Source organism: Equus asinus, chromosome 16 (genome assembly GCF_041296235.1).
Source record: "Equus asinus isolate D_3611 breed Donkey chromosome 16, EquAss-T2T_v2, whole genome shotgun sequence".
In the NCBI taxonomy this organism is placed as follows: domain Eukaryota; kingdom Metazoa; phylum Chordata; class Mammalia; order Perissodactyla; family Equidae; genus Equus; species Equus asinus.
The window spans coordinates 51,256,433-51,284,259 of NC_091805.1; the positions used below are offsets into that span (position 1 = coordinate 51,256,433).

At 38.0% G+C, this 27,827-nt stretch overlaps 1 protein-coding gene across 50 annotated transcripts in view; it reads left to right on the forward strand.

Annotated features, from left to right (window-relative positions):
* PDE4DIP (phosphodiesterase 4D interacting protein) overlaps positions 1-27,827 on the forward strand; it is a 199,106-nt gene that overhangs the window by 113,428 nt on the left and 57,851 nt on the right. For all 50 annotated transcript variants that reach the window (XR_011494951.1, XR_011494952.1, XR_011494945.1 and 47 more), the window contains 16 exons: positions 6,816-6,947; positions 7,683-7,802; positions 8,042-8,134; positions 8,274-8,486; positions 9,374-9,532; positions 10,405-10,518; positions 10,710-10,847; positions 11,768-11,947; positions 12,850-13,044; positions 15,699-15,866; positions 16,038-16,119; positions 20,174-20,265; positions 24,128-24,244; positions 24,554-24,691; positions 25,689-25,801; positions 26,879-27,006. Coding sequence is in view for 41 of the 50 variants with exons in the window: in XM_044749294.2 (XP_044605229.2) it covers positions 6,816-6,947; positions 7,683-7,802; positions 8,042-8,134; positions 8,274-8,486; positions 9,374-9,532; positions 10,405-10,518; positions 10,710-10,847; positions 11,768-11,947; positions 12,850-13,044; positions 15,699-15,866; positions 16,038-16,119; positions 20,174-20,265; positions 24,128-24,244; positions 24,554-24,691; positions 25,689-25,801; positions 26,879-27,006 (2,182 nt within the window). In the remaining 9 variants the exon portion in view is untranslated. The remainder of the gene's footprint in view (positions 1-6,815; positions 6,948-7,682; positions 7,803-8,041; positions 8,135-8,273; positions 8,487-9,373; positions 9,533-10,404; positions 10,519-10,709; positions 10,848-11,767; positions 11,948-12,849; positions 13,045-15,698; positions 15,867-16,037; positions 16,120-20,173; positions 20,266-24,127; positions 24,245-24,553; positions 24,692-25,688; positions 25,802-26,878; positions 27,007-27,827) is intronic.

Consider the following 27,827-nt stretch of genomic DNA (forward strand, 5'->3'; position numbering starts at 1 on the left):
GTAGACAAAATGGCAACATGGTACCTTTCTGATCATAGTTAGCTGGCCTCAGGCATCACATAATTTGTCTAGGTGAAGGTTAATAATATTCCAGACTGGAGGAAGTTAATCATTGGACCCCTTTTTTGCTGCACCTTTTGCTTGTGTCCCATTTAGTAAATGTGATTCACACTAAAATAATTTGCTTTTCACAATCCTCTTTGTAAAATATCTGTTGTCTTCCTGTTAATTATCAAAATTGCACCTTTTAGAGACAAAAAGATAAAGACTCCTAATTCATTTTTACCCTATAAAAAGATATTTAGTCTTTGGCACTAGAATTCTTGCCTCTTACCTCTTTTTTGGTTTTTTCCCCCCTTCTTTTTTGGTTTTGTTTTCATTTTTAGATATATGGTTTTTTCTCCCATTCTGTAAGTGAGTGAGTTCTCCCTGGAACGTTAAGCCTTTCATCCCCAGATATGCCTTAAACTGATTAGAGCATAGGGGAAAGTTTTGGGGAAAATCTATTAATCCACCAAAGTATTGTAACATCTGGGCAGTATTTATAATAAATTAGTAGGTCATTTGAGGAATAATGATGACTTGTTCATAAAAGAGACTTGGGAATGCAAGTGTTGTCATTTAAAATGTTAAGATGAAAATTATTCACAGCCCCTTTGTCTAGTGAGCTGTTTTTAGAAGATATTAGATATTAAGAAAGGTTCATCCATTATTGGGTGATAGGGTTTCATCCATCATACTCTTTTGAATTTCTTAATGACTGGAAGATGGCAGTTGATCTTAATTTAAGCTATTCATATCTGCCCAACTGATTTCATACGAACCTTTTAAATTCAACTGTATACAGGGACCTGACAGATGCTATTTTGTTTCTACAGCAACAGTAAATGTTAGGTTCAATTAACTTTGTGAAACATCTGATATGTTTTACATGATACAAATTCTTTAGTGTTACCATTACAAAAGTAGACAATCTAGAAGGCATTTTTTGAAAGCCTGCTACCGGTCAACATCGTCCTAGAAATGTAGAGCTTGATAATAAATGAAATTGTGGATTGTCACTTGATATTTTTGAAAAGTAGTTCTATTATATATAAAATCTGCATCACAATAAGAACTTAAGCAAAAAATGGAAGAAATTTGTAAATTTACACAAATTGTCAGAAACAGCCTATATGAAAGTGTTATGAAATAAGTATAAATAGGAGAAAGTTTTAAAATGTGTTTTCATTTGTATAAAATGGTAAGTATTAGTATGCCTGATGCTTGTGTACTTCTTTTCTTTCGCTTCCTTTTCTTTCAGTGGAGCCTCACAGCTAAATTTGGGCATTACGGTATTTCTGTGACCAGACACATAGATGTCATAAATTAAATATGGTGTTTTCATATTAGGATCTAAAAGTAGTCTGGGCAGGATGGGTGGGAAATAAGCTTTTTCCCCTCTCAAATATGGCCAATATTGTAGAAAGGTAAAGACTTAGAAAATTACAGGCAAAACAAAAGGAGTTTTTTGTCTCTATTTAATTAAAAATGCTATCTTTCGGTGCCTGAACTCAACAAATTTTGGAGTTGGGAATGATTTTAAAGATCATCTCATTCAGGCTCTCAGTTTAGAGATATGGAAAGCTCATGGTTTAAATAGCTTAGCCCAGGCAAGAGCTGAAGATTCCCAACCATTCTCAGCCAAGACCTTGTAATTCTGTGTATTAAGCCACATTGCCTGATGTACATTGGATTAAATAAGTACTTATTTTAAATGAAGAGCCTTCTTTGTATAACCTGAGGATTCCAGAAGGATTCTTTAGTGATTCTGTGAGGAAAATTATCATCCTGATGAGCATATTTATACTATGGTAACTGTATCTTTAGGTCAAGTCACTTTACTTCTCTAAATTTGGACCTTAGAAAAGTAGACCTTTAAAACAGTAGTGTATGACCTTTCTGCTGTCACCTGGCTTACATACTTTACTGTCTGTAGAATAATAAAACTTCAAGAGGGGGGAGAAAATAAGATTCAGCTTGAAGAATCATGGTGTTTAATTACTGTGCCATTTTCTCAAATGATTAGGGATGTGGAGGAATTAGATAAATTGGGCTCAAAGTGTTTGTAAATAAAATGTGTATCTTGGATCTGTGATCTGTTGTTTAAGTCTGGTTGACTTTTAAGCTCCTTAAGCCCTGTTGTGCTTTATGGCAAAACCAGAGCTAAGTGGGACAAAGGCAGACTGGTTTTTGTCTATTTCTTTGAACGAATGTGGAAAGAAGAGAAATAAATGTAAGTTACTTTTATTAGTTCTCTTTTTAGTTTGTAGAAAGAAAAAACCATGAAAGCAAAAGAATTTCCTTTAGCTAAATTCTATTACAAATGCAAAGCAAAGCTCTTGTCTTAAAGAGCGAGATTGTTCTATAAGATCACTTTGATTCCTTTGTTTAATCCTCCACTTACCGCATTCTGTGCACTATTAAATGTCACCATCGGCATTCCTCCTGATTGCTTTTCTTCTTTCCCTCTTTCCTTCTTACTTTCTTATATTAGAGAACAATGCAACAGAGTAGTTCTCCTGCTCACTAATTTTCTGATATTACACAAGTTGATTTATTTGCCTTCTACAGAATTTATACCTGAAGACCCAGGGTTGTTCAGATATGTAAAGAAAGGTTTGAAGCCTTATTCCAGCTGGTAATTTCCTTCTTTATTGTCTGGCTTTTCTGAACTAGAAAAGCTATGATAGGAGGGGTGTGGTCCCTTGGTAAACATCAATTTAGCTCTGACCCATGTGCAATTTCCTTTTCTATCTAAATTCAAAGAAAAGGAGCTCTTTATTTCAAGTGTTGCAATGCTAAGGTCTGCTCCTGTGTGACTGTGGTAAATTCATCCCTCCCATAGCTTAGCTCCGTAACCTAATCAGGCCCTTTGAAAAGTGTAAGCATTAGATGCTGGTCAAAGATTAGGCCTTTAATTTTATACTACTTGATGGTTCTTGTGTATCTTCTATTATTAACAGTAGGATAGAAAATTACAGCAGTTTGAGATCTATGACTTACTATTGTGAGGACTAGGAAAGTGCCAAGAAGAATGCTGGTAACCCAGAGATCTAAATAACTGCCTTTTAGTCTAAAGGTCTCACATTATGCAACATTAGGCCTGGGAGCAGTTGTTTTTTCTGATGCTGGAAAGCATTTGTCGTAACTGAGTCAAAAGCAACTTAACTTAAAATATTATTATTATTACAACATGATTTTAGTGGCTGATAGTCTGGAGATTAACACTGATTCAACCAAGTCAAGTATTACTGATTTCAGGCTCTACAAAATCTTTGTAAGAGTGATCGTTTACGTATTTGATACTTCACAAGAATTCATGATGAGCTGTTGACTCAGGGGGCCTTTGCTAAGTGCTCTTTTGGCAGACTGTTATCTGAAGGGACGTTCTTCTAAGATGTAAAATAATGAAGCATAATGAATAAAGAAGAAACATATTCCAGTTTTTAAGTGAAAACATTATGTTTACAGAAGTAGGGGTTTTCTGTGATTATTCATGCCAAGATGGGTACAGATGAGACCCATATTCATTATGTACTTTTCTGTGGCACTGTTTGGCTTTAAAGTTGCTCTTGAAATATCTGTATTAGATATCTATCTATCTGGTGTTGTTTCTATGAGAGCCACTGAAATATTAGAACATTGGGCCGAGAATTAGGAGACAGGCCTGTTTTTGTTTTTTTGCTTTTATTTTTATTGTTCTTGTTCACTTACTAAACACATTTTGGTCCCTGCAATATTCCATGCATTCTGGTAGGCAATGGGTCTACAGAGATAACAGATGCATTACCAACGGAAGTGCATTGGGTTTACTTGGATCCTGTTCCCTGATTTCTTGTGTAACTTTGGACAAATTACTTACCTTGTCTAAGTCCCCATTTCCTCAAACATAAAATGGGACTGGGTGGTTTACAAAGTTTCTTCACAGCTCTAAGATTCTTTGGTGTAAAGTGAGTAAATATGAGCACCTTCCGTTTTAAACTTGAAGCTATTTTCTTTAATTCTGCTTGTTATAGTTTAAATTTGAAAAATATAATAACTTATTGGAGAGATATTTTACACTGAGGAAGTAAGAAGCTAAGTTTTGTAGAGTATGTTTTATTATTAAATAAATGATAAAATTATTTATCAGTTAGAATTGTTGTAAATATCTATTAAAATAGTTACCTTTCCCATAGTGTGACGTAATTGACATTGCTTCAGGGCAAGGCTCCCTCTTATACCCCTAAGAACAAAAATCCAGTTTTTCTAGGAGTCATTATCCCTGCTGCTTCTATCTTTCTCTTTCTCCCACTAGCTCTGTTGACTCTTCTTTCAAAACAGATCCAAGTCTATCCCTTTCTCTCCTCCCCATCACTGCCACTCTTATCTTTTACCTACACTACTGCAGTAGGCTCCCAGCCGGTCCGGTTTCTCCTGGTGCTCCCCAACAGTACATTCACCACAGAGCAGCCAGAGTGATCTTTTTAAGATTTAAATACGATTGGATTACTTTTCTGTTAGAAATGCTGCAGTCCATTCTCATTTCAATGAGAATAAACTCCACCCTCATTCACCCGGGTGCACAGAAGCCATGTATGACCTGGCCCCTGCCTGCCTTACTGCCTCATGGAATATTACTAGCCCTGTATTACCCAGCAGGGTGGCCACTAGCCGTATGTGGCTGGTCCGAATTGAGGTGTGCTGTGAGTGTAAAGTATACCCCTAATTTCAAAGACTCAGTATGAAGAGAATGTAAAGTATCTTGTTAATAATTTTTATATCAAACACGTTTATGATAACTTGGATATAATACATTGGATCAGATAAAATATTTTATTAAAATTAAGTTAACCTATTTATTTTTACTTTAGTCAGTGAAGTTACTAGAAACTTTAAAATCACACATATGGCTCACATTATATTTGTATTGGAAAGTGCTATTCTAGTTACATAGGTGTTTCTCTTTCCCAAGCTCATATGTACCCTTTTCCATTAGCTGTTCCCCCTGGCTAGATTGTTCTTTAGATCTTTGCAGGACTGGCTCCTTGTCATGCAGATCTCCATTTAAATGCTTGCTGATAGAGACCTTCCACTGATCAACCAATTTAGAGTAACTGAACCACTTTATCATGCTTTCCTATCTTATAGCGTAGGGCTTGTCACTACTGATATTTTGTGTATTTCCTTGTTCCTTTATTATGTAGCTCCCCACTCCAGCTCCCACAGTGGTTTGCATATTATGGTACTTAATAGATGTTAAAAACAATTGGTAAAGAGCCCTGGAAGAATAGAAAAAGATTTTTCTTCCAAAATCTTTATACTTCCAGTCAGTTGTTGGCAGGAAGAGATTTAAGGTAAGCTGTAACCCCGCTACCTGGAAGGTGGTGATCAGAGTTGGAAAGTGTGAGGGGAAAGAAAAAATGAATAGCAGTTACCTTTTTTCTCTTCCTAATGGATTTATATTTTTCCTGATTGGAGTGAGTGGGACAGGGCAGGGAGAGAGGAGATGGAATTTAATGCCACACTGAATTCCTAAAGTTTATTTTAGTACCCTCAGCTTATAATGAATATTAGGTACAGTTCAATAAGTTTGTCTTAGTCAGATTGATCATCCCATATATAAATAATGTTTTTTTCTCCTGAATCTTTTTGGTGAGTTGATATTCCTATAAAACACAGTTCCTTCTCAGATGACTATGGATTTTTTCAATTTGTTTTTAACTTTTTTTTTACTTTTTATTTTGAAATAACTTCAAACTTACAGAGACGTCATAAGAGAAGTACAAAGAACTCCAAGATTCCTCACTTGTTAGTATTTACCCAGATTCACCAGTTGCTAATATTTTTCTACATTTGCTTTATCACTCCCACTGTCTATATAAACATATTTTTTTCCTGAATCATTTGAGAATTAGTTGCAGATATTGTGCATCTTTACACTAAATAAGCATGTATTTCCTAAAGACAAGGACCTCTCTTACATAGCTATGGTACAGTTATCAAATTTAGGAAATTTAGTACTGATAAAATACTGTTATCTAGGGGCTGGCCCCGTGGCTGAGTGGTTAAGTTCGCGCGCTCCGCTGCAGGCGGGCCAGTGTTTCGTTGGTTCTAATCCTGGGCGCGGACATGGCACTGCTCATCAGACCACGCTGAGGCAGCGTCCCACATGCCACAACTAGAAGGACCCACAACGAAGAATATACAACTATGTACTGGGGGGCTTTGGGGAGAAAAAGGAAAAAAATAAAATCTTAAAAAAAAAAAAGTTTATCTAACAGAGATTTAAAAAAAAAAAATACTGTTATCTAATGGATAGTCTGTATTCAAAATCTGCCCCATTTTCCCAATAATGTGAACAGGCATGTTATAAAAAAGGTAGTTTCAATATAGCTTTCCCTCTCTTAGGGATTGTCTAAGTTTGATGCAGCTTTTGAGTTCCTTGATTGAAAATAGGATAAAGCATACATTTGGTCTTCATAAGCATTTCCCTTTTTAATCCTCCTTTCTCTTTACACTCTGAATTATTTGCTTTAACTGAATATGTAGTATTTGTGTGAATTCAGGGAGAAAGGTAGGGAGGGGAGTTAGGGAGTATCATAAGGATGGAAGTGAATCAGTACTCTTAATAAGAAACAGGACAGTCTTCAGGAATTCATACTGATAATGCATGCAACCACTCTGGTTTTTTAAGTCTCTGGCAAAAGATGCTAAAAACATTTGAAGATAAAATTAAAATTTATTGTTGGCTACATTTAACTCAACTTACTTGTCTTATTCCTTCTTCCTAGCCCATGACTGAAGAGTTACTCAAACAACAGAAACTGAATTCACATGAGCCCATTATAACTCAACAGTCTGTATCTGATTCCCACTTGGCAGAACTCCAGGAAAAAATCCAGCAAACAGAGGCCACCAACAAGGTATGATCGATAGCATGCCCTTGGAGATCACAGAGTTTCCTGAGGATGTGACTGGCTCTACCTGAGTCTGGTAACCCCTCTGAATAGGACCTAGGAGATAGATAGTATGTATTCCTGGAGCTCTAGGGGATATTTGATTAAGAATGTGATTCTTTTATGTCTCATCAAGATTTTAGCCTCATCTGCACAGGTCAGAATTTCTAGTGCCTTTCAGATGTTTAGTTAAAACTTGAATGCAATCTGTAACTATGTAAGGCGCCGAGACAGGGGGTTTGTGGTTTTGACTTTAGCTTAACTTCTCACCCCTTTATAGCTCATGGATGTAACATCTATTTAGAAGAAAATTCCCACAATTTGGGTTGCTGAGCTTCTGGGCTAGTGTGTCTGTGTGGTGTACTGTCCTATACTAGATAACAGAAGCTCCTTGGTCTGTGTGTAAAGGATCCACAGTGACTCATGTGGAGAAGTGCTTGGTATGGCTGCCGTCATAGAGAAAGCACAGTGCCTGAGAATTGAAGCAATTGAGCACTAAAGGAAGTATTTCATATTCCCTGCTACTTTCTCTTGCTGTGATTGATGATAGGACCTTAATGGTTACTATATATGGGGAAAAAATAACATGGTCATATTCCCTAAGAAATCCTTTAAACCTATACTTAGGAAGGACTTGATGGTTGCATTTGAGGTTAAAAGAAATCATTGACCTAACAAACTGTTTTTCTTTGCTGAATTCAGATTCTTCAAGAGAAAATGAGTGAAATGAGCTGTGAACTAAAGGCTGCTCAGGAGTCATCTCAGAAGCAAGATGGGACAATTCAGAGCCTCAAGGAAACTCTGAAGAGCAGGGAAAGTGAGGTAAAATATTTGACAATTAAGGACCTGTGAGGAAATGATTTACCCCATCAAAGTAGACAAGTATTCCATATTTTGTAGAAATGGGTATTATCAGACTAACAGATCTTAGCCTAGAGAAATTGTAGTGTAGTCTAAATTGGTATTTTGGAATAGTCCTGTTATTAAAATCTGTACAGGTATGATAATAGAATTCGTATTTAGTTTACTAACATGTTTGGTGTTCCCTCTCTCCTTTTCAGACTGAGGAGTTGTACCAGGTGATTGAAGGTCAAAACGACACGATGGCAAAGCTCCGAGAAATGCTACACCAAAGCCAGCTTGGACAGCTTCATGTATGTGAGGCCACATAGGACAGGAGGCGAGACCCCAGTTGGGGATGTGACATTCTCAATCACAGTCTTGGTTTTGTTGGTGTTCTCAGCTGCTCAGGGCTTGCCCCCCTTGTGATGATGATTTTTACTGTCTTTTCAGAGCTCAGAGGGTACCTCCCCAGCTCAGCAACAGGTGGCTCTGCTTGATCTTCAGAGCGCTTTATTCTGCAGCCAGCTCGAGATACAGAAGCTCCAGAGGGCGGTACGACAAAAAGAACGCCAGCTGGCTGATGCCAAACGATGCGTGCAGTTTGTGGAGGCTGCCACCCGTGAGAGAGAACAGCAGAAAGAGGCTTCTTGGAAACATAACCAGGTAAATCATTAATCATTTTGTGGCCCTAAATGCTGACTTTGCCCTGATAATAACTTTTTATCAGGACAGTTTGTGTTGAACCCTTGAGTTCGCCTGCTTAATCTAAGTTATTCAGTTCAACATTTGTTTCTCCCTTACCATGTGCCATATGTTGGGCTGTGTTCTGGAAATGCAAGAGTAAACATCACAGGCTTTTTCCTCTCAAGTTACTTGTAATTTATTATGAGAGACAGTCACATTAACAGAAATTCAGTGCGGTAAATGCTGTAGAGGAAGCATGTATGGGGTCCTATGGGAATATACAGTAGAGACTGAGGAAGCAAGTCGGGGAAAGCTTCATGAAGGAAGAGATATCTGAGGTTATTCCTGAAGGATAGGTAAAAGTCAGCAAGACAGAAAAGTGGGGAAGAACAACCGAGGTCAATGGAATGTCACACACAATTAGCCGTGTATATATATATTTTTAAAAAATCACGTAACTCTTAAATGGTTCCTTTATCTTGTTAGCCTAAAACACATGCTATCGATTTCTCTTTTTAAGATTTAAAAGAATGGTAAAAATATCCTATCCTTGAGCTTATTGTAAAGTAAAGGATCCAGGTTTACAGTGGGACAGAGTCCAACTTAGTAGTTATATAGATCTATGATTTTTAAACCAAAAATAAATATTGAACTATAATGTCAAATTTATGTCTCACCGCCATCCACAGTTCCCACAATTTCCCGCATCCCGTTTGATTCATGTATGTTTCTATAGTAATTTTAAGAATGGCACTTTCTGCTACTTTATATTTCGTTCTACATGCCTTGAAAGTTTTAAGGCTTCCATGTCTAATGACCATGTGAAAATTTTTGATTGTTTAAAAAAGAGAATCTCTTTTATTCAGGAATTACGAAAAGCCTTGCAGCAGCTACAAGGAGAACTGCAGAATAAGAGCCAACAGCTTCATACCCTGGAGGTTGAAAAATACAATGAGATTCGAACCCAGGAGCAACACATTCAGCACCTAAACCATAGTCTGAGTCACAAAGAGCAGCTGCTTCAAGTGAGTCTACATAATGATTTCAACTAAAATTGGGCTCAGAGAGCTCTAAAATTTCTGTTCCTATAATCTCAAGGTATTCATCCATCTGTGTTAAGTACCTGCTACATGTGGAACATTGAGAGGTAGGAGTGAGGAGGATTCCACAGAAATAGAAATAAATACAAAGTACAGTCTGTGAGCCAAGAAGCTAAGCAGCACATGTAGGAAACAATAAATGTAGGCCTGGAAGACCTAAGCAATAAATAGTCAACAAATCGTTATTGAGCAGCTGTGTGAGTCAGGCGCTGTGATGGGTGCTGGGAAGAGAGAGAGGATATGGCCGTGCTCTCAGTCTAGTAGGTGAAGACATCTGTATGAAATTTCCACAGTTACTTAGATGATAAGATGAAAGTTTTAGGGAAAAATGGAACACTAAAGAAGAGTGATCAGTTCCGCCGCCTACTCTAAGCTTCAGTCCTCTTGCTGAGCATACAGTTTTCACAGGACACATATATTGCACATACACTTTTCCTTTGATAGAAATACCTCCACCACTTCTTCGCTTGGGAAACTGCCAGTCCTTTAAGACTCAGAGCAAATGTAGCCTCTTTTGTGAAGGGTCTTTAGGGACACCTTCAGGCAGAGTTAGACAATGCCTCCTCTGTTCCCCCAGTTGCTAGCTACACACACACACATATGTATACATATACACATGTATATGTGCTGCAGAATAGTTAACAATTTATGTGCCTGTTATCTCTACTAAACTGTGGTCCCCTTGAGAGAGATCACATTTTGGTTTTTATCCTGAATAACAAATTGCTAGACATAGTGTAGGAATTCAGTTAATATTGGGTAAATGAATAATGGAAAATACTTTTTGGTCTCATTAGGAATTTCGGGAGCTCCTGCAGTATCGAGATAACTCAGACAAAACCCTTGAAGCAAATGAAATGTTGCTTGAGAAACTTCGGCAGCGAATACAAGATAGAGATGTTGCTCTAGAGGTATGTACCATAATTTTGTTCTTGACTCTGTGGATTAATCTATTCACATAGGTACTATAGAAATGTGTGTCTACTTAATTTGCCACTTTTTGGAGTTGGTTTTCCATTCCTTTATATTTGGAATCTTGTTGAATGAGGGTGATCACAATAGTGAATCTCATGGAGCTTTAGGGTCCTTACTTTCCTTGCAGCGGGCTATAGATGAAAAATTCTCCACTCTAGAAGAGAAAGAAAAAGAGCTGCGTCAGCTTCATCTTGCTGTGAGAGAGCGAGATCACGATTTGGAGAGATTGCGCAGCATCCTCTCCTCTAGTGAAGCTACCATGCAGGTAAGGGTGAAATCAGCCATGGCTTGGTATCCCTCTCCCATCTGGATTCTGGGCCTGAAGCATCAGCCCCTTCCATGATTTTCTGAAACCCAGGGAATTTGCTTTCTAAGAAAAAAAAATTAAAAACAAATAAAATAGCAGTCATTAGTTCCATTGTTATACATTAGGAAGTGAGAAGTTTTAGCACTTCTGCTGTGAACTTGGTAGGAAGAGGCAGTGAATACGGATTTCAGTGATCATTCTAATTTATTTCTATGCCTTGTCAATATCTATATACTTTTACAGAAGCATTGCGAGGATGCAGTTATTGTGTTTATCTCATTAATATTACAGTCTTGTACATTCTGAGAAATGCATTGTTAGGTGATTTCATTGTCGTGCAAACATCATAGAGCATACTTATACAAACCTGGATGGTATAGCCTACTACACACCTAGGCTATGTGATACTGATCTTATGGGACCACTGTCGTACACGCAGTCTGTTGTTGACCGAAATGTCATTGTGTGGGTACATGACTATGTATACATGTCCCTGTGTAGCCACAATCAGAGTACTTGTTTATTTTATTAACATTTACTGTGGGCTATTTTTTATGTATTTTTTAAAGCTTATATGTCTAATCATCTGCCACATCTTAAAGAAGTCCTTCACTTCCTCTGTAGCATAGCCTACTTCCTCTGAAATACTTCATTTATCACGTACATTATATTTATCTCTCTACAAATTAGATGAGAGTGTCTAAAAACAAAAAGTAGATTAGTCTGGCATTGTTAGATTAGATACTAAGTTTTCTCCTTTTGCAAAAAATTGGTAGATAATTTAGGAGATAATTTAAAGGTGGATCAAGTTTGTTGTTTATCCTGAGGAGTGTGGGGCGGCCCTTTGACGTATGGTTGCTTTCTTTGTGATTGTGTAGAGTATGGAGAGTCTTCTGAGGGCCAAAGGCCTGGAAGTGGAACAGTTATCTGCTACCTGTCAAAACCTCCAGTGGCTGAAAGAAGAATTAGAAACCAAATTTAGCCATTGGCAGAAGGAACAAGAAGGCATCATTCAGCAGTTACAAACATCTCTGCATGACAGGAACAAAGAAGTAGAGGTAAGACTTTAGCTAACTTAAAGGCAGGTTACATAGCCTCAGTCTTGGATTGGGAATCTGGAGGTCTGGGAGGCCAGTGACCCAAGTCTTTAATTCCATTCTGTGCCTGGGCAAGTCGTTGGCTTTCACTGGATCTGTAAACTCAGGGAGACAGTTACCTTTCTCAGAGAAGTTATGTGAGAATTAATGAGATCTAAAAAACGCGCCTACATTATGACAGCTAACCTTTATTAGTTATGGTGCTTGTGCTGTGTCAGGCACTGTTTTAGGAGCTTAATGGATATTAAGTCATTGAATCCTCACAAATCTATGAGTTATTATTCTTCTTTTACAGACAAGGAAACAGACTTCTGAAGTGAAATGACTTTTCCAAAGTAACATAGCTAATAAGTGGCACAGCCAATATGCAATCTGGGTGGTATGACTCTATAGTTTTAACCACCAGGTCCTACCTCTCAGTGTGGAAATAGGAACTACATCACCATGCTAGTAAATATAGTGCTCATTTTTCTTTTTCAGCTTATCATATTGTGTTCCCCTATCAAGTTACATTGGGGAGAAAATAAATGGAATGAATGAACTGAGTGTCCATTTATCCTCATCTAATATTAATTATTATGTGCCCTGAGCAAATAGGGAAAGGATTTATTTCAGAAAATAATATGTAAATTGTCATTATAAATATTTTTCTGTATTGTTAGTGTTCATTCACTGAGCATGTGTTTACAGTCTTCTGTGTGCCGGGCTTGTGCTAGATCTGGGGAAACAAAGATGAATAAACCAGGATACTTGCTTTCCAGAATCTCACCGCTCTTTCTTCTATGATAGAGTCTTATAAGCCCTTTGATATTTGGTAGAGGGAATTTTTTCCTCCAGAATTTACACTGTCCCTTCTGTATTAGGATCTTAGTGCAACATTGCTCTGCAAACTCGGACCAGGGCAGAGTGAGATAGCTGAGGAGCTGTGCCAGCGTCTGCAGCGAAAGGAAAGGATGCTGCAGGACCTTCTAAGTGATCGAAACAAACAAATGGTGGAACATGAACTGGAGATTCAGGGCCTGCTTCAGTCTATGAGCACCAGGGAGCAAGAGAGCCGAGTAAGGACCAATACCCTCTTCAGAGAAGTATCACTTAGTTCATTTGTAGTCTGCGAATAGGAAGCATCTGAACCTTGTAACATATATGTTTATGTCATTTCACAGTCAGTTCTATTAGTTTTTTCCTTCAATCTATTAACTAGACTACAGTTTTACATCAATCAGCAAAGTATGAAATACTGTTAGAACACTTTGCATCTAGAAGTGTCCCTAAACAATACATGTACCCACCTGTTAACTTCATTATGTACATTGTCTTTTCCTTCATAATCTGATCATTTCGACAGAAAGTAATATGGGGTTCTGGCGTGTTTTGATTTTGATTTTAAATTATCAAGACTTGAATGATGTTTTGTATTTCCTGCCAAGGTATGGGAAAACTTACACTTTTCGTATTTTCTCTTAATTCTTGGAAAATCTGAATTCTTATAGGAGGAAAAAAAATTGTGTTTTTTCAAAGGCCATGATGAAAATAAATAATCTCATAATAATATGGGATATGTTAATCTCCAAATAATGGTCCACAAGTATTAATTTATCCTCATTTCCATGTGTCTTTCTCCTCAAGGCTACAGACTGGTATAGTTGACTTGGGCTGCATTTCAGAGATCAGTCACTCAGAATCCCCCTTGTCAACTTTTAGAGGGAACTAATTCTTATCACTTGCCTGTGTTATTTGACCATCATCTTCTCTAATGCTTCCTTATGTTATGGAACAGGGATATTCCACTCTTCTCATTCTCAAGCCCGCAGAAGTAAATACACATTTTGCTGGAAACAGGCTGCCATGTGCTGCAGAAATTGCTTCTAGAATAGACCTAACAAAATCATTATGAATTATTTAAATCTTTGGCAAGAGCCTAACAAGCCTTTATTTGAGTTTTCTTTTTAACTCCTTTGTTATTTGAAAGAATTAGTCTTATTATACCTCAGAAAGAAATATTATAACCTGATAGTCGTAAAATAGTGGAACCCTAGGAGATGACTGAAATTAAAAGATTTTCAACTCAAGAAGGAGAGTAATGGTTGTATTCTTCTGGACCTGCATCTCAGATTTTCGGGGAGAAGAATCCCCTGGATAGTGTTTTAAAAACATAGATTCCCAAGGTCACCCCCAGAGATAGAAATTAGGAAGTATAAGTGAGACTCAAGAATTTGCATTTCTTACAAGCTTCCAGGTGATGGTGACACACCTGGCTCATGGACCGCCCTTGGAGCATCACTGCTAAAAACACCACCACTAGAAAAAGAATACTAAGCCAGATAAATCATATATATGGCACAAGATATCTTGTATGTTATTTATGTTTTTTTCCTATGATAATTTTCATAGAGATTTTTAAGGCACATTAATGTACTGATTCCTTTAAGTGGTTATGCCCAAATCCCTGAAGAGCCTAAATTTTACTTACTAAAAATGGAAGGTTATTCTTTTATTTCCCTTAGAAATTATGACAAAAGCTCAGCTTCTCATTTAAAACAGTAGTAATTCTCCTCAGAGACAGTCGGTACCATGACAAAGCTAATATAGTTCTGATTCATCATCTTATAACCCCAGTAATTTAAGTCTTAGTTTATTATTTCCAGATTTTCTGGTAAAAATGGAGCCTTTCTATGTGGTGATGGTCACAAATAATGTTCTAGATCTTTTCCTTATTGTGCCATCACCTGTCTTATAAAACTGTGGGATTTGAAATGAAATAAACAGGGTTTGGTGGTTTTGAGGTCCAGATTCTCCTGATTCTTATGGTCTGATAATGATGTTTCTGTGTAATTGATTCATTCAATATACATGTCTTGAGTGCCTATGAATCAAGTGCCTGCTATGTGCTAGCCACTCCTCTGGGTGCTTGGGATTCAGCACTAACAAAACATCTTAGTACCTGTCCTTAGGAAGCTTACATGCAGTTGGGGGGGAGAGAGAGAGAGAGAGACAATAAACAGATATATAGGGCTGGCCCTGAAACACAGTGGTTAAGTTAGGCGCGTTCCTTTTCGGCTGCCTGGGTTTGCAGGTTCAGATCCCAGCCATGGGCCTATACCACTTGTCAGCCATGCTATGTCAATGACCCACATATAAAGTAGAAGAATGGGCACAGATGCTAGCTCAGGGCTAATCTTCCTCAGCAAAATAAATAAATAAATAAATAAATAAACAGATATATCAGAAAATGGTAAGTGCATTGTAAAATAATTTAGCATAAAGGGAATTGAGAGTAGAGGAGAGATTGCTGTTTTAGATAGGATATGCAGTGAAGGCCAGTCTGATAAGGTAACATTTGACAAAGACCTAAAACGAGCAAACCAAATGAATGTTTGGGTAAAGAACATCTAGGTGAAAGGCACATGTTGCCACAGTAAAGATGGACAATTCAAACCAGAATCTTAACACCTTAGCCTGATAGAGTTCTAGCGGAACCAATTTCAGAATGTTTTATTTTTAGTAGATATGTTATATCCAGTTTTTCCAATATTCTGCCTATCACAGACTTTCTTTCCACTGTATTTTTCCTTATGAACTGAAAGCAAAGAAACTATGTCTTTGGGACCCACTGGCTTTTCATAAATGATTGCCTTTTAACAAGTAATATCAAGAACGTACATTTTGTTTTATTAGAGTATCTTTCCAATGTTATGTGTGATTTCCTTACTAGGCTGCTGCAGAGAAGATGGTACAAGCCCTAATGGAAAGAAATTCAGAATTACAGGCCCTGCGCCAATACTTAGGAGGGAGAGATTTCATGGTGTCCCAAGCACTCACCTCTCACCAACCAGCTGAAGTTACCTCCATCAGCCCCCAACCTGGAGAGCAGACAGATCAAGTAAGGACTATAGACTTGTGTAGATATTCATGCTAACTGCATTTTCCTTTTATATTTGAGACATAAGTTTGATAATTTTAATACTAAATTGTGTGAGAACACTCCAAGTCCTTGTCATCGTAATCATAGTTCCTGCATTTTCCTAAATCTCCCAACTTTTCCAATTTTTAGGCTTCAATGCATATACGCTCCAGAGATGATGACACTTCATTGCCTGCCAAAGGGGATACCGGCATACCCAGCTCCTCATTAGGTAAGTATCAAATTTAATTTCATTAAGGAAACTTCTGTCTTTCCTTCCTACAATTCTCTGTTAACAGCTTTGGCCAAGACTCTCTTTCTCTCCCTACCTTAATGGAAGAAATAAGTTTCGATTCCCCTGAAAGGCTGAAGACATATCTAGTCTAGGAAAAACTACCCTTATCTTAAGTTGAATTGAAGTTGTTGCTCTGGGTATGCAATTTGGCCCAGGGAAACTTCACCTTAATTCTCCTTTTCAGATAGCTTGGTAGGGATTCAGAGATGCAGGAGGTAGTGTTTCCAAAGCTGCATAGCAGGACCTTGGGGCTGACACCTTCTCCTGGATATCTTTCAAGAAGGCTGAGGATACTCATTATAACTTGGCATCACCTACATGGCAGTGTCGGGAGGGCCAGGTAGCATACATTGAGTTATTTGCCAAACTCAGCTCCACCTAAGGGATGGTTGTAGGCCTTACCTAAAAACAACTAAATTCTGTGCATGGTGAGAGTAAAATTCATATAGATGCCTTGGATTAGAGCCTCTGACTTTCACAGAGCAAAAGGTTGGGATCTATGTACGGTAGCTTCAAGGAAGACAGTCCCCAGTGAGTTCCAGAAGTCAGGACTCACCATGATTAATGAAGCAGTGATTATAGTGCTATGGTAAGAAAGGTTGTGGACTAGGAGAATTAACTTACCATTTTTTAATGATATTAAGAATGTAAAAATTTTGTGCCTATGTCATAGTGTAGGTATTACGGAATTCCATAGGTCAGTCATGCAAGTAGTCACTTTCTAGTAGGAGAACTTTATGCTAGTCAAAGAGTAAAGAATGCTGGATTTGTTTAATTTACTCCCTATTTACCTATTTTTAAAAAGTACCTTTTCCCAATATTTTATTTTGCAAATTTCAAACCTGTAGAAAAGTGGCAAAAATGGTACAGTGAATACCCCATACACTTTTATTAAGATTCACCAATTGTTAACATTTTGCCACATTTGCATTATTTCTTTGCATACACACACACAGATATAATGTTTTTTCTGAACCATTTAAAAATTACTTATAGATACCATGGCACTTCATTCCTAAATACTTCATTATGTATTTCCTGAGAACAAGGGCATTCTCCTACATAACTACAATATAATTATCACACAGGAAATGTAACCTTAATATTATCCTAGTATCTAATATGCAGTCCGTATTCAGAGTTTCCATTGTCCAAATAATGTTCTCCATTGCTGGGGTTTTTTTTTCCCTTCGTGGATCAAGCATTGTACTTAATTGTCATGTTTCTGTAGTTTCCTTTACTCTGGAACAGTTCTCTAGCCTTTTTTGTCTTTTTTGACATTGGCATTTTTGAAGTCTCTGGGCCAGCTAGTGTCCCTCAGTTTGGCTCTGATTGTTTCCTCCTCGTTAGATTCAAGTTGAATATTTTTGGCAAGAATACTACATGGGCGACGTCTTTCTTGGTGCGTCACATCAGGAGCACGTGATATCAGTCGGTATTATTCTTGGTGATACTAAGTTTAGTCATTTCATTAAGAGTGTATCTTCCAGGTTTCGTCATTGTAAAGGTTTATTTTTCCCTTTGTAATTAATAAGCGATCTGCCCACTAGTACCTTGAGACGTTGACAGTTCTGTTTCCCGAATCATTCACCCAGTGGTTTAGCATCCTTTGAGCCTTGCCTGAACCATTACATTGGTATTTTTAAAAAGTGATTTTCTATTTCTAAAATTTCTTCTTTGTTTATTAGTGTATATTCTTTTATAAAGAAGAGCTGTCCTTCGCCTATCCTCCCTACTCCATTTGTTTGTTTATATCAGTATGGACTAATAGATTCTTTTTTTTAAATCATTTCTTATCTATTTCTGTCATTCCTTTGGATGTGCAGATTATCCCAGATTTGGTCTGTGGGAGCCTCTTCAAGCTGTTTCTCTGTCCTTTTTTTTTAAGATTTTATTTTTCCTTTTTCTCCCCAAAGCCCCCTGGTACATAGTTGTATACTTTAGTTGTGGGTCCCTCTAGTTGTGGCATGTGGGATGCCGCCTCAATGTGGCCCGATGAGTGGTGCCATGTCTGCACCCAGGATCCGAACCAGTGGAACCCTGGGCCGCCGCAGTGGAACACGTGAACTTAACCACTTGGCCATAGGGCCGGCCCCTGTTCCTCTGTCCTTTTGATATTTCCTCACCAGTTTTTGAACATTTCCATACTTTTTGGCACAATAGGATGTTCTGTGATCACATCTTGCTTTCCCTGCCTCAGCCTTGGAATCATACATTACTTCAAGGAGCTCTCTGGTTTTTAGTGGGTAATGGCATCTAGAAGCTAAGATCTGGGCATAATGTGTGTTCATTGCTACAAGAATGTCATTTGCTTCTAGGCCCTTTTAAAAGTGGACAGAGCTAGAGATGTATATATATCTATCTATATATTTGATATATAGAGATGTATATACTTGATGTATATATGTATATATAGATAGATACTGATTCTTCTAATTCCAGTTTAACAATATGAATTCTTTCGTTCCTTTATTTTGTATTTGTATCTGCTTTCTTCCAACATTGAGAACCCTGGTTACCTATGATGTCAATATATTTCAGTATGTTTACACATTTGTACAGTACACAAAAATAGTTTCAGAATCACTACTTGAATACCACTATTGACAATAACTCTCTTAAATGATGTTTGATTTGTTTGTAATTCTTTTTAACCTTAGAATATTTCCCACTGAGGGTGTACAGTTAGAATACTGAGTTCAAAAATTATTTGGATTAGGTGCCGGCCCGATGATATAGTGGTTAAGTTCGTGTGCTCCATTTTGGTGGCCCAGGATTTGCAGGTTGGATCCCGGGCACAGACCTACACACCACTCATCAAGTCATGCTGTGGTAGCGTCCCACATACAAAATAGAGGAAGACTGGAACAGATGTTAGCTCAGGGACAATCGTCCACAAGCAAAAAGAGGAAGATTGGCAGCAGATGTTAGCTCAGAGCCAGCCTTCCTCACCCCCCCAAAAAAAAATTATTTGGATTAATTTTTTTATTCTGGGTTGTTATATTATCTATTTGCCATATAGATTTGTTTATTTCTATTTGTTTATTTCTTTTATTTATAAACATTTGTTTATGTTATTTATTTATATTGTTATGCTGTTTATGTTTGCCATATGGGTTTATTTATTTTAGGCTTTTTATCCCCCATTATTGTTGAACCAACTTTACCCATTAAAAATAAAACATTGAGGCCAGCTCCGTGACATTGTGGTTAGGTTCAGCACGCTCCGCTTCGGCAGCCCAAGTTCACAGGTTTGGATCCTGGGTGCGAACTTACGTGTCTCATCAGCCATGCTGTGGTGGTGTGACCCACAGATGAAGCAGAGGAAGATTCACACAGATGTTAGCTCAGGGTGAATCTTCCTGAGCAAAAAATTAAAATTAAAAAAACCATGAAACATTAACATAGTTCAAAACTCAAATATATAAAAAGATGCACTCAGAAGTCCTATCTACTTTCCTGGCCCGTCTCTCCTGTTTCCACTCATAGCCTGAAGGCAGCCTGTTTTATTTCTGGGTTATTCTTCCTGTGTGTCTTTTTGCAAAAATAAGCAGATCAGTCACATGTGTATATGTGATGTGTATGTGTGTGTTCTTATTTTTCCCTTTTCCTAATGTAAAACATACTACGCTAGAGGTATTCTTTTGTACCAGGCTATTTTTACTTAATGATAGATGTTGGAAGACACTCCACATCGGTTTATAAAGAACTTCCTCATTCTTTCCTACAGCTGTATATACATAGCTGTGTGCATATGTGTGTGTGGCTTCATTGTGTGGACATACTGTGGTTTATTCAGTCTTCTTTTTATAGACTTGTCGGTTGATTATAGTATCTAGCTATTACAAATAATGCTGCAAAGAATGAGCTGTGCGTGTATGTTGTTTTTTATTGTTGGAGACTGTCTTCAGAGAAAATTCCTCAGAAATGAGGCAGCAGAGGTGATGATATGTTAACAGTGATTAAAGCTGGCACAACTTTACATTTTTAGGGGACTTGGACACAGTTTCAGGGCTGGAAAAAGAACTGAGTCATGCCAAAGAGGAGCTTGAGCTTATGGCTAAAAAGGAGAGAGAAAGTCGGGTGAGTTTTCTAGTCAAGCCTAATTTCTAAATTTCTATTTTTTTCTGTCAAAATAGTTTATATTTAAAAGAGCACAATTCTCCAAGTATAATATCTGGGTCCAAATGCCTTTTTTTTCCTTTCTGGAGAAAAATAGAAATCATTTCATATACACATTATCTTATCAAGGTGCTCTTGTTTTTAAAAATGGGGACCATTAAAACTTTTTAGGTGCTGAACCACCACAGTTTTCTCTGCCCGTTTCTAACTGGAATAAAATAATTGTAGAATACTTGTGGAAAAAAACAAAGTACTATATGATTGCTGCTTAGAATTATGACATTAGATCCATGAAATTAGTTTTAGAAAGATGAAATAAGAGAAATTTGAGAGTGATGAATAATGTTTACCGAGTACTTGTCATATGGAATGCATTGTTCTGGGTACTTAAATTAGCATGAATACTTACAAATCTAGCCAAAGTAAGTGGTATTGGCCCTATTTATAGATGGACAAGCTGGAACACTGATTTTTTTAACACACGAAGTGGGGAATAGTCATATTACTAAAAGTTATCAAAGCTAAGACTTAAACTCAAGTCTTTTGTGACTCTAATACCTCCTAAGAGGCCACTTCCTGGAGAAGGTCATTTCCCACCTTATGCTCGATGTCGAGCAATAGAGTTTTCATTAATGTTCTTAGAAGAGGCCTCTCAGCCTTACAGAATCCCTACCCCCTTCTGCCTCCCTATACAGCTAGTTGTATGTCAAACTATGATGAGGAAGAAATATTGGGGCCACAGTGTAGAGTTACAGAGTAAAACTAAAAGCCTTTGTGTTTCCATGGCATCTGTTTTAGAAGATCAGTCAGTGTCCTGGGCCGCTGAATTAAGTTGGCTCTCTAGTCTAGTAGCACCTCAGTTTTGTTCCACTTCTTTACCATAGTTAAATCTATAGTATAAAACCTGTGTTCATATTTGTGATGAAATTGTCTTATTGTACCTCTGAACTTCTCTTTTCATTACCATGTTTCTCCTTATAAACAGACTCTTGTTATATGACTCAAGTTTTGAGGATTTGAAATTGTGTGGCATTTTTAAAATACCCGTTTTAATAATCCCCTAGTTCCCTTCCCTTTTGTTGATTCTACCTAGCCATTATCTGATTATTAATGTTAGACATTTTAGTTTCTACATGCTGTTCCTGTTTTTCTCATAGATACTCAATTCAGAGTAATGTTACTTTTTGGTTCTGTCCTGTTTTTAGGATCATAAAATTATAATGACTATAAATGGATATTTTGAGTGACTTATATTTAGCTTTATTGCTTACTTTCGTGTGTCCTTCATCAACTACCAACTTCTCAGTTCAGTGCCATGTGTATTCATTATCATATATTTACCAAAAGTCATTTCGATTTTTGCAAATTTTTAAACATTCTCCCTACTGTCTTGAGGTAATGGTAGTAATTGTAGTGATAATTATCATTCATTGATTGCTTGCCATGTGCCAGGCACTTTAAATACATTTTCCGTATTCTCACAAAGCCCTGAAAAGTGGGTATTCCCATTTTACAATTGAGGAAACTGAAGCTCAGTTTAGATGCCTTGTCAGGGAGATTATGCCAAGATTATGTCTGACTGAAGACCTTCATTATGCTGCAGTAATGTTTTCTTCCTCATGTTTTCATTTTTCTTCAGTGGAGCAAATACCTGGGTATATAATAATAGAGGTCTCGGCAGAGGGCCTAATAAATAACACCCTTTTCTCTATACACAAGTTCTGAACAAACTGAGAAATAAAATGAAGTAGTGGCAGGTAGTTTGGCACTTTATCAACTGTGTTACTGATAAAGGCTTCGGTAGAGAACTTAATGCAAGAGCCAAGTGGGCATGCTAGCCGAGCCGCAGAATTAGGTAGACTTGTCTATGCAGTCACAGGCAACAGTGGGCCTAGGCAGACTGCTCTACATGGTGGGGAAGAGCCTGCGTTAGAGAAGCAGTGGCAAAAACAGGCCTCCTTCAGGCAGCCGTCTCCCCAGGAGAGGAAAGGTAGGACTAAGTCAAGCATGCCTGGTGTGTTCTTCCCCTGTGTACCATTAAGATGAGTTCCTCGGCTTGCCTGAGGCTGAGTGAGTAAGGGGGCAGAGAGAGGGCAGGAATTACACTGACTGAGTTCCTTCACATGGAAGGCAGTGTGAGGAAAAGCATTTCCTCCTAACAGACCACAGTAGCCCAGAGCCATCAAATAGCTTGGTGTAGTTATAAGTCAGGAAGCTACACAGTGATGCTCTAAGCGTTGATGGAAGTAGAAGATATACAAGTAAAATTTTTATTGCTTATCGCTTACATTTTATATATTTAAGAAAGAGGTGCTCCTTCCTTTAGGAAGCTTGGTTACACCTTAAACTAGCTGTGTGCCATCTGTCTTCACTTGTCACACCTATTTTTTAAAACTATCTCAAAATATTTCCTTAAAATGTTTGCTTACAAATAATTTGCCATTACCATAAAGAATATATAAATGTGTGGTGACCACAGGAAGGACATTATAGGATAGTGGCTCTGAGTCTGCTTCCTTGAGTTTACATTCTAGATCTACTAGTTCCTGGCTCTGTGGTTTGGAACAAGTTTCTTAACTTCTTGCGGCCCCAGTCTTCTCATCTGTAAATTGAAGAGTAGACGAGTAGTTATCCTATAGGCTCATTTTGAGGGTTCACTCATTCATTCATTCATCAACTGTATGGTACCTTTTCTAAGCCAGGGCTAGTGCTGGGGATGAGGCAGTGAACAAAATCAACGAGATTCCTGACCCTATGTAATTCATTTCTACTGAGGAGATACAGACACTAAACAAATAAATAATACAATTATAGATTATAAGTGATATGAGGGAATAGTAGAAAGTAACATGGATGAGGACCACTTTAGATAGAGTGGCTGAAGAAGGTTTCTCTGAGGAGATGACATGCAAGCTGGGGCCCAAGGATGAGAAAGAGACAGTTCTGGGGAAGATATTTCAGGCTGAGGGAATAGTAGGTGCAAAGGCCCTGAGTCAAGAGAAAGTCTGGTATTCCTAGAACAGAAGAAGTCGAGTGTGCTTAGGGAATCATGAGTGAGGAGTAAGATGGTAGGCATTGAAGTTGAAGTAGGTGGGAGCCAGGTTACTAGGTTTGTTAAAAGGATTAAATATATCCAAAGCTTTTATTACAGTGCCTGGACATAGTAAGCACCTAGTAAATGTTAATAGCTATGGTTATGATCATGATTATTAGTGAACTTTTGTCACGATGAAATGTTTGGCTGTCATTTTCTGGTGAGGAGAGATGGGTGATGCAACACGGAAAGTTTAGGGCATACCGTGTGAACTTTTTGTTGGGCTTCTTCGTAGGAGGTGGCGTGTGTTCTTCCATTAGGAGGCATGTAGTGTTTGGTGATCTCTTGTGATGGTAGCAGCTATTGGTGCTTGATGTCTATAGCCATTAACTCATTAAGGGTTGCAAGATGGAGATACTTTGTCATTTTTTCTTCCGTTAGTTGAAATACTTATATAAAGAAAAACTTCATCTATTCTTGCATCTGAAAATGTGACCAATTTTTTAAGTATTATAATAAATTCATTAGTTAAACAGATTTGGTGTTTTATAGTGCTAACTAAAGTGGAGGACATTATTAAAATCACTATTACAGCTTCCCATAAAATATCCTTTCTTCCATGCTGCATCCTGATCAGATCCAGCAGAGCACTACTATTGACTACTTTTTACTTATATTACTGGCTGATAGTGATACGATATGGAAAAACATTTGCTCAGTGTTAAAATATAAGTGTGACAAATACTGTTTTCTCTGTCCAACTAACTTCAGGATTTCTTCTGTCCACAGGTGGAACTTTCTGCTCTACAGTCCATGATGGCTGTGCAAGAGGAAGAGCTGCAGGTGCAGGCTGCGGATATGGAGTCTCTGACCCGGAACATGCAGATTAAAGAAGACCTCATAAAGGTCTTTCACAGCTTTTAAAAGACCATTGGAAATAATTACAGCTCATAATACCCGTAGGGCATCTTCAAACAACATTTGGATATGTTGAGCCCCCGGCCCGTGCTTATTTCCTTGATGCACTCTTAGTTTGAGTCTCTTAATATTATCATATTCTCTTTGACTTGTATCAGAGTTGCTAAGATTTCATGAAGAATATATGGCTTATCAACATCCCACTTGAAAGTATAGCAGACTATCTTAGGAGCATTTGCTCCTTTGTTCCTCTACTGAATAGTGTTTTTATTACTATTCTTGTTTTTTGACTTCTAGGACCTTCAAATGCAACTGGTTGATCCTGAAGACATACCAGCTATGGAACGCCTGACCCAGGAAGTCTTACTTCTTCGGGAAAAAGTTGCTTCAGTAGAATCACAGGGTCAAGAAGCTTCAGGAAACCGAAGACAGCAAGTAAGTTATTGGAATACAAACCTTACTTTTACTGTGGAAAAAACAATGAGAAAGCTGTCAATCTCAATTACTTATAAAGAGGTCCGTTGATAGAGTTTCGTAGAGAATCTGTGCTCTAAGGTCTCCTGCCTTGGTCAGTGGCAGGCACAGATGCTCCTTTCTTACAGTGGCAATTATGAAAGGAGCAGGAGTTCTTTTTGGACACACACTGTTATCCCTGACTCATACATAAGTCACCTCTCTCCCAGCTGAATCCCTCTCATCTACCTGCATTTAACCATGTTCACACCTCTCCCAGCTTAAGATAAAGAACTCTGCCTCTGCCACAAATTCATTTGTAGCTCCTACCCCTGCCCTAGCTCTAACTTTTCTTCAAGTGCCAAACTTTTCAAGACCTTCTTGCCTCTACTCCCTGTCTCCATCATCATCTCTCTTACCAACTTTTCATCTCTCTCCAGTCTGGCTTTTAACTCTCCCAGTGCCCTTAACTAGATCTCTGCTGGTTATACTACACTGTCATAGCTCTTCTTTATAGCACCTGTCAGAGCTCACAGTGACTCATGTCTGTGATTGATGACTGTCTTTTCCCTTGCCTAGCTTATCACTAGAACAGAGCCTAGCACATAGAAGCCACTCAGTAAGTACTGACTGAATGAAGCACACTAATAAGCCCTGGTGTATGTTGCCTTCTCGCCCTTCCTCTCTTTCTTTTCCACTCCTTTCTCTTAGACTTTTTCCTGTGCTTCTCTCTTCTCTCTCCTTTTTCTTCTTCTTGCTTCCATGTTTGAATTCTGCCTTATAGAGTTTTAAAGATAAGAAAAAGGTAATAGATATGACATTGATTTGAAAACTAAAATACTACAGAAAGCTTAAGTAAGAAGATAGCTTTTTTAGTCATAATACATGCTAATGCGTTCTTTTGCTCTCATTCTTAGGATTAACTGGCTTCGTGTGTCATGTCTCCATATGCATATTGCTTCTCTTCTTCTTTCCTCAGTTGCTGCTGATGCTAGAAGGACTGGTGGATGAACGGAGTCGGCTCAATGAGGCATTACAAGCAGAGAGACAGCTCTATAGCAGTCTGGTGAAGTTCCATGCCCATCCAGAGAGGTAAGAGACAGACCACACTGTTTTTCTTTTTATTCCTCATTAAGTGCAGGTGCTTACAGTATTGAAGAGAGGAGAAAAAGAAAACAGAGACAATTACAGGAACTATCCAGTTTGTCATTTGTTGTGTGGATTGCTCTGAGCCTGAGTATCTAATCTAGTTCTTTAGTCAGAAGTAGTACCTATTTCATACAACTATTCCAAAGATCAAATGAGAACACTTGTCAGGTATCTAAAATAATGCCTTGCATATAGTAAGCACTCCTCTTGTTGCTGGAGGAAGATTGTTGCTGAGCTAACATCTGTGCCAATCTTCCTCTATTTTATGTGGGATGCCACCACAGCATGACTTGATGAGTGGTGCTAGGTCCACGCCTGGGAACTGAACCTGCAAAACCCAGGCTGTCAAAGCAGAGCTCACGAACTTAACCACTACGCCCCTGGGCCAACCCCTCTTTTTCCTAATTTTTATTCTTTTATTATTCAGTTTCTTCTAGTTTATTGTTGGGTTTATAATTTTTTTTTATTTCTACTTCAAGAAAATGAAGGCAGAGGAAAGGTACAATAGGACCACTTGATTGTGTTACTTTTTTAAAAATCTCTGCATCTTTAGTCTCTGTGAACCAGATTCGTTTTCAGAGCACTGTCAAGTTTGGTTAATGAATAAGAGAACAGATATCTTCAATTTCAGTCCTACTTGGCTCAATATTGCCTCAGTTTGCATTTAATTTTTTCTGGGTTTTGGTTTTTCAGAAACTAATGCTTTTGGTCAAATAATGAAATTTCTCTTACATGGGCCATAGGAGTATGAGATAAATCTTAGGAACATAATTTTATGTGAGATTGGCCAGGAATCTAGGATAAAGGGACAAGCTTTAAAGAAAGGAGCAGGCCTTGCTAATCTACCAGCAGTGAACACAAGTGCTACAACAAAGACTGCATTCATTTATTGTGTCCGGAGAACAATTACTTTAGAAAGTCCGTGGCTCAGAGTGGCATTGATGGCTCTTTGGATACCTCTGTGGACTCATTACAGTTGATGGCTAATCCATTTTCCTTCCGTGTGGCATGTTTAATCAGCTCTGAGAGAGACCGAACTCTGCAGGTGGAACTGGAAGGGGCCCAGGTGTTACGCGGTCGGCTAGAAGAAGTTCTTGGAAGAAGCCTGGAGCGCTTAAGCAGGCTGGAGACCCTGGCTGCCATTGGAGGTGGGGAACTGGAAAGTGTGCGAGTTCTTCACAAGCATGCCTTCTGAGCACTGGCGGGTCAGACTGCAGCCCAGGATGGAAAACCTTGTTTGCACTAACCAGAAAGAGCCTTGTCTGACTTTGGCAGAATTGAGTGGTGATTTACTAATGATAGAACTGGTACAAGTAGCATCAACTGCAAAATGAAACTCACATTAGTCTACCTGTATTTTGCTGTACATATCTATCTCTAAGTTGAGTGTTGGAGGTTACAAAGTGTATTTGCTCATTTTAAATCATTCCGTTTTAGTTGTCCCACCCATATTCATTCTTTTCCCTAGCACCTCCTTCTTATTCCCTCATCCCCTCAATGGGCCAATAAAGTTTCTTCCTCCCCCACTTCACCATCCATTTCATATGCTCCATATCATGTCATAAATGCATGCGTGTGTATTATTTGTGCCATTCAATCAACTCCTGCTCTTTGAGTGAGAGCAATTTTTTAATCAAATTAAAAGTTTCAAGATGAGAGAGAGATTGAAAGTCTATAAGAATGACTTTGCAAAAGTGGTATAATCCTTTTCAGAAGGTGATCAAAACCAAGTCTTGCAATAGTAGACTCTGAGTATTAGGAGGGTCAAGTTAAAGAGTGGAGGCAAAGACTGTTAAAAGTGTTTATGGTAAACCTTTACCTCTAATATTGTTTCAGAGTTGATTATTGAATGACAGTAAAGTTAGATTAGGTGCAGATTAAATTCCATTAAACATTTTTTGTTTAAACCAAGAATGTGCTGTTTAGTCAGAACGTGACTTTAAGAAAGCTCCCAAGTCTTCCAGAGTCA